The 13384-nt window shown below is 42.0% G+C and overlaps 1 protein-coding gene across 1 annotated transcript in view; it reads right to left on the bottom strand.

The window, feature by feature from the left end:
* Positions 1-236: 236 nt before the first annotated feature.
* Positions 237-13384, bottom strand: part of PCOLCE2 (procollagen C-endopeptidase enhancer 2) — an 83982-nt gene continuing 70834 nt past the window's right edge. The window contains exons 6-9 of the mRNA XM_052637716.1: positions 12537-12691; positions 6868-6951; positions 3721-3888; positions 237-778 (exon numbers count right to left, since the gene is read on the bottom strand). Coding sequence (XP_052493676.1) covers positions 648-778; positions 3721-3888; positions 6868-6951; positions 12537-12691 — 538 coding nt within the window. The 3' untranslated portion in view covers positions 237-647. The remainder of the gene's footprint in view (positions 779-3720; positions 3889-6867; positions 6952-12536; positions 12692-13384) is intronic.

The following is a 13384-nucleotide window of genomic DNA, read 5'->3' as shown; positions in this document are numbered from 1 at the left end:
GGAGTGGGTTACCATTCCCTTCTCCACGGGATCTTCCTGATCCAGGAATTGAACCCAGGTCTCTTGCATTGCAGGCTGATGATTTACCAACTGAGCTATGAGGGATGCCCCTTGATACAAGGACAACTTTACAGGTAAATACCAGAGAATATTCTTTTCATAGTGTTACACTTTTTAATGAGAAACTTTAATGGCAGTTATATAATCATTTAAAAATATTTTATTAAGCACTGGTTTTAAAAATGCGAGAGAAGAATATAACACCTCAGAGCAAATGCTTGAAGGTAAAACAAATATCACTATAAATATTGCACATATAAAAATCTCTTTTTTACATCTTCACACAACTCATTTCTAAAATATCCTTTTACAGAGATACATAAATAAACTGCTTCCAAACTGTCAACGCTTGATACATTTAATCTCATCACCCCACTGAGTCTGCAGGCTTCCAATCAGATATCTGCTCCTCTTACGTGCAAGCAACAGAACTTCCATCAGCAACACCTGAGCTCTCCTACCTACATCCTGTGAAGAGTAAATCTCTCTGAAAGCTCAATATTTCAGGTTATAAATTTTCTTTTTCTACTGAGAAAAAAAAGATCTTTCAAAGGCAGTGACAGAACGCAGCTTAAATGGACACAGTGTTAACATTGCTTGTTCTTCAGGGCGTCCAGGAGCTTCTGATTCTTGGTCTTGAACATCATGATAAAGCTGTTAGGCATGATCTTGCCTCGCCCATCTTCACCCACTTGACCCATAATTATGTAATTTAAACCTAAAAGAGAATGTAAGATTAGTTTTTTTCTCTGTGTGTGTTGGTTTGAAACAACTTAAGACTATAACTTACTTCCAGGTAAATGTTTTACAAATGGTGTAATTAGATATTTGTTCTTTCTAGCATAAAATCTTGTGTAAGACTCTCATTGAAAAAAAAAAAATCTAACTTTGACAGAATAGAATGTTCCTGCTCTGGTTACATTAAGAAACTGGATGGAATGATTAGCCCCAGTCAGGTCCAGCTCTGCATAAGGTCTAGTATTTACTGAGTGTCCTCTACAAACACTATTCCCATGAAAAGCTCTCCTTCCTCAAGGGGCTGTCTTCAAAAGGCCCCTCCTGGCCCCACTAGGCTTCTGGATCTCCCCAGGCATTTGGAAACTATTGATCCATTGTCTTCCGTTGTTGTCTTGAACTTTTTATTAAACCCTCCAACATTTATATTATGTAAGTTTTTGAGGGCATGGTTGGACCATATACTTCTTTACATTCTTTTAGTCCCTAAAAAGATATGTACTAAAAAGTACTTTTATCGTTGTACTATTTTTTTATATATCTGTGTGTCTGGCTAAGGTAAGTAGGCCTAGACTGGAGCCCACACTGAGGTATGTCGGGTTCAACTCTGAAGATTTACATTGCTTCAGAAAAATGTATGTGTTACCACCTCCTTTATTCTCCCTCTCCCCCCGTGTGTCGTAAGAGACATTTTCCCCCTGTATAAGCCTTCCTCTGTGGTCCGCCACTATAATCGTAGTGGTCCTGAGCCTGTGGAGGCTCGGCAGGCTGGCCGGGCAGATGCCACTGCAAGAGAGATGACAGCAGGTATGAGGTCTCATGAGATGAGATCTGACAGTAAGTATCCAGACCTGGATTATTTGCTGTTCCGGATACTTCTGGAAAGAAGTGTTACCTTTTACAGAGCCTTTACTATCCCTTCTTAAGAGTCAATGGGATTATTATTTGGGATTTATGTGGTTTACATGCATATTTGTGCTCATCTCTGATTATTTCTTCAAGAAGCTACGTTTTAGAGCATAATTTCTGAGCAACAGTATGTGAGCATATGAAAGTTGTACTATGTTGCTTTTTCAACAAACTATAAGGTGATGTTGGTCTTATTTTTCTGATGTTCACTTTTCTTAGTAGTGAGGTACAATGTTACTGTATTAATTTATTACTTATTCTTGATTATATCCTTTCTACATTTTGCTTTGAAGTTACCAATTATTTTCTGTTCAGAAATCAAGTCCTTAATACTACTTAAATATTATCAACCTCTTATCCATTGTGTTTTCAAAAATTACTCTACCATTTTATTTATCATGTTTGTTTGCATTTTAATCTAGTTTATAATGTTATATGAAGCTCTGAAGATCAAATCTGTTATGATAAAACTGATGAAAATTTTCCTTTCTGGCATTTTCCATTTTATTGTAGAAAGGTTTTCTCACAATATATGAATTTTTTCAAAAATAGAGTCGATGTGAAGCTGCTGGCCTCTGACTTTTCTGAACAATCTGAATTCATAGTAAAGCTTTCTTAATGTGGATATCTGTATTTCTGTATGTGTGGTAAAGGTTTGGCTTCTTTTGATTGTAGAAGAGGTTTGTAATAAGACTGAGAAAAGGAACAAGCTGATGTCGGATGGGAAGTCATGGTTCATCACACAGTGGAGTGCCAGGCATTACTGCCATTCCAAAGAAAGAGAGAACTGTGTATATGCTGTTGATGGAAAGCTGTCCACACACACATCATGTGGAGGGAAGGTTGAGCAGAATATGTGTAGAAAGATCCCATTTGTCTACATGTGTATGTACATTTTTACACAGACAGAACCTTCTGGAAGGAGCTTTTCACTGTGCCTCTGGGGAAAGGGAAAGGGCGTCCCTTTTTATTTTAAATCCTTCTCTACTTAGTTGGCACTAGTGGCAAAGACCGCCTGCCGATGCAGGAGACATCAGAGATGTGGGTTCGACCCCTGGGTTGAGAAGATCCCCTGGAGGAGGGCATGGCAACCCACTCCAGTATTCTTGCCTAGAGAATCTCCAGGGACAGAGGAGCCTGGTGGGCTATATAGTCCACAGGGTCACAGAGAGTCAGACACAACTAAAGCGACTAAGCGTGAAGTACTTATTTAACTTTTTCAAAAAGCATAGAACATACATTACTTTTATATACCTGTTTTAAAAAATTACGTGCCTCTGGCTCTAGGGTAACTTTCCTTTTCCTAAAATTTATCTTAATAAACTCACTCTCACCCATGAATTTAATAATCTCCTATCTACAGATGAGCCCCAGATCTTTTATTCTAGCCCATGGATACCTCTCTCTTCTGAACAGCAGCTCTGAATTTCCTGTTCCTTTTTTAAAAAAATGTTTTTATTTGGCTGTACTGGGTCTTAGTTGCTGCTCATGGGATCTTCAATCGTCACTGAGGTATGTGAACTCTTAACTACAGCATGTGGGATCTAGTTCCCTGAACCAGGAATTGAACTCGGGCCCCTTGCATTGGGAGCGTAGAGTCTTATTAGCCACTGGACCACCAGGGAAGTCCTTGAATTTCCTATTCCTTGACAGATATTTTCCTCTACACATAGTAGTGGTACTTTAAGTGTAGTAACTGAAAATCTCTTTCTCCTGAACCTCCTTCTTTGTCTGTTCCCTATTGATCCAACTTCAAGTGCTTCTTGAACTCACTGACCATTTCCATTATCCTGTCTTCTTCCACAAGTTACAGGAACTGAGACTGGAACCCAGTTCTGCCTGACTCCAAAGGCCCTCCTTCTCCATCAGAAGTGGGCGATACATGAGCCACGACTTGACTTCTCTAGACCAGCCATGGCATGGAAAGATCCATGACTTGCTCGGAGAGGCTCTCCTTTCCCCTTCTCTGCCCTTGAGCTCCCCCGGAAGAAAGCCGGGAGTTTTCTTGCTGCTCACCTCTTCTGAGGAGTGGGCACTGCTTGCAGACCACAAGGACCTTGGCGCTCATGTTCTTGCCGGCCTGCTGAATTGCCAGATTGCCCTCTTTATAAATGTTGATGATGGAGACCGTGGCATGCAGACTCCCACCTCGAGGGATGGTGGTGATGACAGTGCCGGCCAAGACTGCAAAAGAAAACATTTTTTAAATCATAGGACAGTGGAGACCAATGTAAGCAGAACTGAAAATAGTTGTATTGATACATTCCACTAACTTTCAGATGGGAAACATTTTAATGTTAGAAAGAAGGGCTTAATTAGAGTCATTAAATTTAATTCTGTATATCTGTCATCAAAATACAGGTTGAAAAACAGGAGTCATGGGGTAACACTGTATATTACCCTAGCTGTTAGGCATTGAAAAAAACCAAAATAACTACCAAACTGTAGTCAGTTGCTGAGACAGAGACTTGTTTCAATGTTTTATCCAACTTGTGGATCAATTACCAAACGTGGTAATTGCATCTCTGCTTGTTAATACTCTACAGGACCGTGTATCTTTAAGGCAGTGCCATAATAAGAAGTTGCATGATGCAGGTTTGAGCCATAAAGATCCGAGTCCTTGTGTCTGTGTGGGTGAGCACTTACCTTTCTGTATCTCCCCCTGGTTCCTCTCTTTTTATTTATTTATTTGGCCGAAGCTGGGTCTTAGTTGCCGCATGCAGGATCTTAGTTCCCCGACCAGGGATTGAACCCAAGCCCCTACATGGGGAGCTTGGAGTCTTAGCCACTGGACTTCTGGGGAAGTCCTTCTGGGTCTCTCATATTCTCTTTCTTATCCATCCTTTTTATCTCAGTGAACAAGTCAAAGTATAGAACTGAGGTATAACTTTAAACATTTCCTTGGTTAGAAAAAACTAGCAAAATTCCATTGCTTTTCATTATGTAACTCTCTCTTCTTACCATGTAACACTCAGAAAAGAGTCTTACTTCCAAGCCACGTAAAGAAAGATGCAGTGTTTCACAAAGGCATGCTTCGGGCATTTTTTTTAAGGGGGCGTATTCCATGTGATGCAGGACTTGGATTGAATGACTTTTTGATAATCCTGTCCTTATCCAGAAAACCAACTGCAGCCCCCAGTCATTGTGAAATCAAAACTTGCCCCTAAAGGGATTTCCTTGGTGGTCCAGCGGTTAAGACTCCATGCTTCCACTGCAGGGGGCATAGGTCCGATCCCTGGTCAGGAAACTAAGATACTGCATGCTGCATGATGTGGCCAATTAAAAACAAAAACAAAACCCTGCCCCTAAAAGAGTGTTACCAAGGCTGGTTAGGAACCAACAGGCCTCTGGTGATAGTATTGGGTCATTTTGCCGTGTAAGTCACAACGGAATGGATGGAGTTTTGGACTGAATAATATTACCCTTTCAGGATAAAGTGAAAACTCACTGCTTATGTGGTGTGCAAAGCTCATCACATCAGAATTCTTATTACGCCTTACTTTGATTCCCAGTGATGAGCGATTCTCTGCAAAATGTCAGTCAGTAGTGGAGTGGAATCGGATAGCTCTGAAGGACTGGGAGGGAGATTTCCTTAAGCACTTGTTACAGGAGATCACGCTGGATGTGGGAACAATGACACCTGGTGCTACTAGTCTTCATTTTCATGCTGGTTATTTGCATTTCGGCATGCAAACTCCAGATACATTTAGGGCCCTAGTTTTTTTTACTGGGGTATAGTTGCTTTGGGGGCATCCCAGGTGGCTCAGTGCTGAACAGTGTGCCTGCCAATGCAGGAGACACAGGAAACTCAGGTTCAATTCCTGGGACGGGAAGATCCCCTGGAGTAGGAAATGGCAACCCACTCCAGTATACTTGTCTGGGAAATCCCATGGACAGCGGAACCTGACGGGCTCCACTCTGTGGGCTCACGAAGAACTGGACACACCTGAGCTGCTGAGCATGCATAGTTACTTTATAATGGGGTACAACAAACTGAATTAGCTATGTGTTTGTGTGTGTGTGTATGTACACTCAATCATGTCTCACTCTTTGTGACTCCATGGACTGTAGCCCACTAGGCTCTGTTCATGGAATGTTCCAGGCATGAATACTAGAGTGGGTTGTCATTTCCTCCTTCAGGGCATCTTACCGACTCAGGGATTGAACCCACGTCTCTTACATCTCCTGCACTGGCAGGCAAATTCGTTACCAAATGCACCACCTGGGAAGCCCCAAATTAGCTATATGTATACATATATTCCCTCCTTCTAGAGGGCCCTAGATTCTTTACTGTCCTCACATCTTTACCACAATATGGTCAATCTGGGCTGCAGTTATCATTTGAAGGCATAAGGAGAAGCAAGCAAAGCTTCTTCTGGGAGGCCCTCTGTGTTAGGTAACCTATTTAGGCCGTAGCAACTTTCTTTTCCTGATAAGACTTTTCTCCCATATTCCTTTCAAACATAAGCAACATAATTCAATTTGGGATCATTTGCTCTTAAGCAGTTTTCACAGAATGTGCAAGATTTTTTAAAAATTTTATTTATTTGATGCAGGGTGCAGGATGCTTGGGGCTGGTGCAAGATTTTTTTAATTGGAAAAAAACTCTTTAGGAATTCTGATTCATTAGGTAATATCTGCCTGATATCTTCCAGTTTATAAGAGTTTCCAAATGGATTTCAGATTTCCAAGTTTTAATTTCATCCTCTGGAAGGACACTGCAGAGGAAATATTTGAATTTCTTCTGAGAGAGGCCAGCTTGGATATATTTCTGATTTATTTAAGTTGAATTACAGATGTGTGAAAAAATACTCAGTACATGAAAACTATGTGAGAAAAAAACAGGATGCAGGGTTTTTTTCCTGGGGTGGGGGAAACACTGGGCTACACAGAATACACAGAACAGCAGTGTCATGTACCAGAGGTCAAATTATTAGGTTTTAAGTTTATGTGAAAAATGTGTATTTTCTGCACACATTTTTCTCAGTTGTGAACTCGAACACTTCGAACGGTGCAACACACCTTAGTGTGGGGGAAAATACTTTCCTGGGTAGACGCAGAGTGTAACTGACCCTCTACCATCCCATTCATGGCAGTTCCTTTGAGATTAAGCGTGCAGTTTCGGGTTTCTGACTAAAGAGGAAAGACGGTTTTCTTTCTTACCGAAGTTGCTTGCGCAATAATTGCTCTCCAGAGTCCCCGACCGTCTACACTTCTGCTGACACAGGGCCACGGTGGGCTTTAAACCTTCATTCCAAGAAGAAATACATAAGATTCAGGAAAATCAATGCATATATAATTGGTGTTTAGATCTGAATCAGTCAATTTAAAATTCTCATTTATTTCTCCGAGCCCCCAATCTGTCACTGCAATGAAATAATTAAAGAACCTGCAAAGGATATTCCTCATGTTACCAACTTCTACTCTTAATTTCCTCAGGGTAACTCAATGCCCTCTACTGAGCTTTAAACCTGAGATCAAAGATAACCCGAATTTAGCCCTATTCTCTTCTTCCTTTATATATAACTAATGCTGTATCCAAAAATAGATCCAGTCTCATGTGCCCTGCTTACCAAAACCCAGAACAACAAATAAGAACACAGGAAATATAGGTTAACTCTTCACTTCACCAAAGGAATCTTTTGGGGTTCCCCTGAGAGTGGAGGGAGTTTTCTTGGTGCATTTGAAATTCACAATTATCCAAATGTTAGCATCACAGGTTTTGGGGAACAATGCTCATGCAATGAAGTGTGCTGTATCTGTACTCAGATGCAACTCATCACTAAAACATTTTGAGCCTGTCATTGCCTGTAAGGATCTTAAGAACTGAGAAGTAGGCAAATTTAAAAGTACAACTAAATAGATAAACACAGCAGTTCTCAATTGGGGGTGATTTCTCCCACTAGGTGACATTTGGTAAACTCTGGAAATATTGTTGGCAGTCACAACTAGGGGATGATACCAGCATCTAGTAGGTAGATAACCAGTGATGCTGCTCACCATTTCACAGTGAACAGGACAGCCCCCAACAGCAAAGAATTATCTGGCCAAAAATGTAAATAGTGCCAAGATTGGAAAGCTGTGATATGATGATAATATTTAATCCTTATGAAATGAAATGAAAATATTTAATCCTCATTTTCATCATTAAAAATGCTTCCAAAAGAGGTGGCAAGAATACACGGAAGAACTGTGCAAAAAAGATCTTCACGACCCAGACAATCATGATGGTGTGATCACTAATCTAGAGCCAGACATCTTGGAATGTGAAGTCAAGTGAGCCTTAGGAAGCATCACTACGAACAAAGCTAGTGGAGGTGATGGAATTCCAGTTGAGCTGTTTCAAATCCTGAAAGATGATGCTGTGAAAGTGCTGCACTCAATATGCCAACAACTTTGGAAAACTCATCAGTGGCCACAGGACTGGAAAAGGTCAATTTTCATTCTAATTCCAAAGAAAGGCAATGCCACAGAATGCTCAAACTACCGCACAATTGCACTCATCTCACATGCTAGTAAAGTAATGCTCAAAATTCTCCAAGCCAGACTTCAGCAATACGTGAACCATGAACTCCCTGATGTTCAAGCTGGTTTTTGAAAAGGCAGAGGAACCAGATATCAAATTGCCAACATCTGCTGGATCATGGAAAAAGCAAGAGAGTTCCAGAAAAACATTTATTTCTGCTTTATTGACTATGCCAAAGCCTTTGACTGTGTGGATCACAATAAACTGTGGGAAATTCTGAAAGAGATGGGAATACCAGACCACCTAACCTGCCTCTTGAGAAATCTGTATGCAGGTCAGGAAGCAACAGTTAGAACTGGACATGGAACAACAGACTGGTTCCAAATAGGAAAAAGGAGTACGTCAAAGCTGTATATTGTCACCCTGCGTATTTAACTTCTATGCAGAGTACATCATGAGAAACGCTGGACCGGAAGAAACACACGCTGGAATCAAGATTGCTGGGAGAAATATCAATAACCTCAGATATGCAGATGATACCACCCTTATGGCAGAAAGTGAAGAGGAGCTAAAAAGCCTCTTGATGAAAGTGAAAGAGGAGAGTGAAAGTTGGCTTAAAGCTCAACATTCAGAAAACGAAGATCATGGCATCTGGTCCCATCACTTCAGTAGAAACAGTGTCAGACTTTATTTTGGGGGGCTCCAAAATCACTGCAGATGGTGATTGCAGCCATGAAATTAAAAGACGCTTACTCCTTGGAAGAAAAGTTATGACCAACCTAGATAGCATATTCAAAAGCAGAGACATTACTTTGCCGACTAAGGTCCGTCTAGTCAAGGCTATGGTTTTTCCTGTGGTCATGTATGGATGTGAGAGTTGGACTGTGAAGAAGGCTGAGCACCAAAGAATTGATGCTTTTGAACTGTGGTGTTGGAGAAGACTCTTGAGAGTCCCTTGGACTGCAAGGAAATCCAACCAGTCCATTCTGAAGGAGATCAGCCCTGGGATTTCTTTGAAAGGAATGATGCTAAAGCTGAAGCTCCAGTACTTTGGCCACCTCATGTGAAGAGTTGACTCATTGGAAAAGACTCTGATGCTGGGAGGGATTGGGGGCAGGAGGAGAAGGGGACGACCCAGGATGAGATGGCTGGATGGCATCACGTACTCGATGGACGTGAGTCTGAGTGAGCTCCGGGAGATGGTGATGGACAGGGAGGCCTGGAGTGCTGCGATTCATGGGGTTGCAAAGAGTTGGACACGACTGAGCGACTGAACTGAACTGAACTGAAAAACATTTGGTAATGATTCCCTTATATGTGGCAACATGTTAGGAAGAACTAAACAGAACCACTGTCATAGAGCTGTACATATTGGGTAAGAATTTGCCCTTCTAATATGTTCTGCTAACCCTTCTGTGAATTTACTCTTAATTTGTATCCCTACTTATCTCCAAAAGGATCTAAAGTGTATTACAATATTAAAATATACACAGTTTAATGTTAAAATATACATGATAGCATATATATATGTATATTATAGAGAAAGAGCTCAGAAAGCATTTAGAGGGAATATTGCTCTAAAAGTTGGGGACCTAAATTTATCTAATTCACTGAGTCCAAAGCTAAGTGCCTTAGGGGTTCTCCTTGTCTGATGAAAGAGCATCTTCTTATGCGGACCACTTGGAACCAGCTCCTTCTCAGCCTCAGGACATTAGTCTGGAGGTTGGGTGGGTGGCCCACCCTGACACTCTTCATCTTCCTGTCTGCTCTCTGCTGCCCTGCACACCCAAGCGTGGCACGGGGTTTTCAGCTTTCCTCTTCACGTGCTCCCTCAAGCATCTCGGTGGGTCCTCCCTCCTTGGGGACGATCGCTCTCTGGCTGTAGCCTCAACACCCCCTGCCTCTCAGATGTTCCCTCTGGTCCATCTTCGCCCCTCAGTCCCAAGCTCACGTGTCCTTCTGCTGAAGTCTCATCACCAATCTCTCATCCTTCATCCAACAGAACCTCCTCTCCTTTCAGTTCAGTCGCTCAGTCTTTCTGTCTTTAGAGGTTCAATACACTGACCCCTCTCCTATTTCCCACTCCGTCGCCCTGGCCCATCTTAATTCCTTAGCTTCTCCATGTAGTTTTCATGGTCCATTAGTTCAATCACTTTCTTAACAATACTTACACTCCTGTTCCGCTCTGCCCTCGGCCCTTTAGGAGTCCGGTAGGAGACTCTTTTCTCTTTCTGTGCCTGCTCACAGACAGCTGAGAACACAGACAGACCCTCATCCAACTGCCCCACAACCCCCAGGGCGCCCACCTCCCTTCTTGTTCTCAGTGGGTGACCTTGCCTATTTTCTGGTGAGAATGAAAATCACAGAACAAAATGTCCTCCACCAAACCTCCGAGCTGTCTCCATCTGTTCCCTCACTTCCTTCCTCTCCTAAGAGAGGAGGCTGCCTACCTCTGGCCTAAGGTCTGTCCTTCTGCACGCCCTTTGGAGGCCAGCCCCTGCCATCTTTGTGGAAATTTCCTCCTCACTTATTCCCTTGCTCCGCCCTTCTGTTTTCCCTCTTTGCAAGCTTCTTCCCCTTAGCTTTACCACGTTCAAACACTCAGGCTCTCAACCTCCCTTCCTCAGGGCTGAACCCTCAGACTGAGTTGCTGGACGTGGTGTTCATTTCCTTGCCACGCTCCAAAAGCCCCCTCGCCCTTGTCCAGCTTCTACCTGAACCACTTGGCTCACACAACCCCTGCCAGGGTGTCCGGCAGCCTCCACATCACGAAATCAGATGGTACCATTCTATCCCTGCTCTTGTTTAAAGTCTCATCAACATCTGAGTGAGATGAATTCTCAACATTAAGTGAGAATCTAATCCTGAACTTTGCTTAAATCCACCAACAGCTTCCTCCACACTTAAGATAAAATCCCAAATACTTAGAGCATAAGGAGCAAGGTGGTAGAGCCCAAAGATGAAGCTAGAAGGAGAGGCCCCAGGGACAAAGTGTGAAGGAGATTAGCCCCTGCGCTGTCCTCTGGTCTGGCCGCTGGCCACAGGAGGCTTTTTAAATTTAATGAAGTTAAAAATTCAGATCTTTAGTTGCACTAATCACATTTCAAGCATCTAAAAGTGGCCACCGTATTGGAAGGCATAGGCATAGACAACAAATTTTGTGGGGGAAAGACACAGTCTGCGATGTTGGGGGTCGGGGGAAGGGGCAGGGCATGCTGTGGGGAGTTAAGATAGAGGAAGTCAAGGGAACCCTAGGAGTGTGGCTACAGATGCCATGGCCCAGGCTTGAGAAAAAAGGTGGAGAAGCAGAAATGAGACAGAATATACTGTGACAGAAATGAGTTAAATCTGATATATTTTCATTTCAATGTCTAGCAGTTGCAAACCTGTAGGAGATAATTAAAAATTCATGTTTGCAACTTCAGAGAAAGTTTAGGATGGATATAAAAGCTGGAGAACCACATGGGTGTAGACAGATGATTCACTGGAAAGAGTAAGGACACCAAGGTCCGCTGAGAGAACTGGAGAAATATTGCTGCGATGTGCAGCAGTACACTTCCGGGCCACAAGGTGGCGCACTTGTGGAGCGCTCAGAAAAATCAGCCCTTCTGGAAGTGCCTGTACTCAGGACAGCCCTCTCTGCGAACTGGCAGAAAATAGTGGGCAATAAAGCTGGGCTAATTTCAGCCCAATTCATGTCTTAACCTTAGATTCCCCCTTCCCACTTTTTTATCCTCCCTTTTAGATTTTTGAGATCTGAGGCCTGAAATCCTGGAGGGCTGTGCTGACAGGGTGTAGAGACGAGAAACAGGACGCTCTGTTGCCCTTGGGCTTCTGAGGTCATACCCAGACCGGAGGTTCCCAACTGGTGTCTACAATACATAGAATATTTTTTGTTTGATTTACTCCAGTTTGAAAAAAATAATATATTTTGTATGGCACATTTTGGATCATACCCCTCCCTACAACAAAGTCCAAATACTGGCAGAAATGAAAACAGGCAGGAATCAGAGCCCTGAAATTTTAACCCAAAATACTACAGCTCTATGTAATAAAAAGAAAAATATGATTTTATAAATGCCAAGAAAGAAAAATTAGGCTTGTTATGATCTCTACTTATAATAGGGTTCCCAGTATTTTTAAGTGACCATAATTTTCTTGGATAACATCTTAAAATTATTATAAGCATTCTTATACTTTTCTTTCATTCATGGAATCATATTATTCTCTTATGTAAGTTTTTGTCTTATTTAACTTATTTTAGTTTCAAGTATTTTCCTCTTAATCAGGTTTTTTTTTCCCCCCACTTCAGAAGAATTTTTCTTATACTCCTCAAGTCTGAGTAGAAATTTCAAAGCAGACTTACTTGTAGTCGCTAGAAAGGTGGTGGTTACAGGCAGTGCAGTTGTTGTCGGCAATTTTTTGGGCCTGAATTTGTAGTGACCAATAAATCCATCTGCAGTTAAACTTAAATCTGATAAAAACTGAATGAGAAGTTCGTTTCTCTCAGATACAATTGGCCTAAAAGGGAAAAAAAAATGTTTTAAAAATGCATATATATATATATAGATAGATAGATAGATAGATAGATAGATAGATTTAAAAGTGTAAGGGACACCTCTGAAATGTAGAACTAACTTTCCTTTAATTTCCAACAATAGATTACTGTCTGTTTAAACCGAAAAGTTAAGACTTAAGAAGATGACATTCTTAACCTGCTCAATATTCATGCAAATAGCTAACATTTACTGAACGTTTGCTCAGTTAGGCACTGTGCTTTTTGCAAACTGTTGAATTGTGCTTTCACAACCATGTATTATCCCCTTTTTATGGAACAGGTGACTGAAGATCAGCGAGTTCAAGTGATTTGCCCGAGGCCCTCCGCTTGTGTGTAGGAGCGTCAGGATTTGAACCCAGGACCAGGTGCCACTGGGGACAATGTAAACACTGAAGCTGCAGCTGGTACTTCATAAATGCTTTAGGGTCTGGCCTGACTCAGCAACCGCACAGCCTCTTTGAACTAAGACCCAGTTCCAGCTGGCCTGGGGAGCTAGGGATTGCTGGCCATGGGGAATCAGATGGAGAAACCTGGTGAACAAATTTCCACACCTTGTGAAGACACAATGAAAGGGATCATCTTAGCAAGGTGGTCACCTAGGGATAAGAAAGCCACGCAGAATTTAATGGGACTTTCATTTCATTGTTAGTAAGAGT

This window comes from Budorcas taxicolor, chromosome 1 (genome assembly GCF_023091745.1).
Source record: "Budorcas taxicolor isolate Tak-1 chromosome 1, Takin1.1, whole genome shotgun sequence".
In the NCBI taxonomy this organism is placed as follows: domain Eukaryota; kingdom Metazoa; phylum Chordata; class Mammalia; order Artiodactyla; family Bovidae; genus Budorcas; species Budorcas taxicolor.
This window is presented reverse-complemented; position numbering and strand designations above follow the sequence as displayed.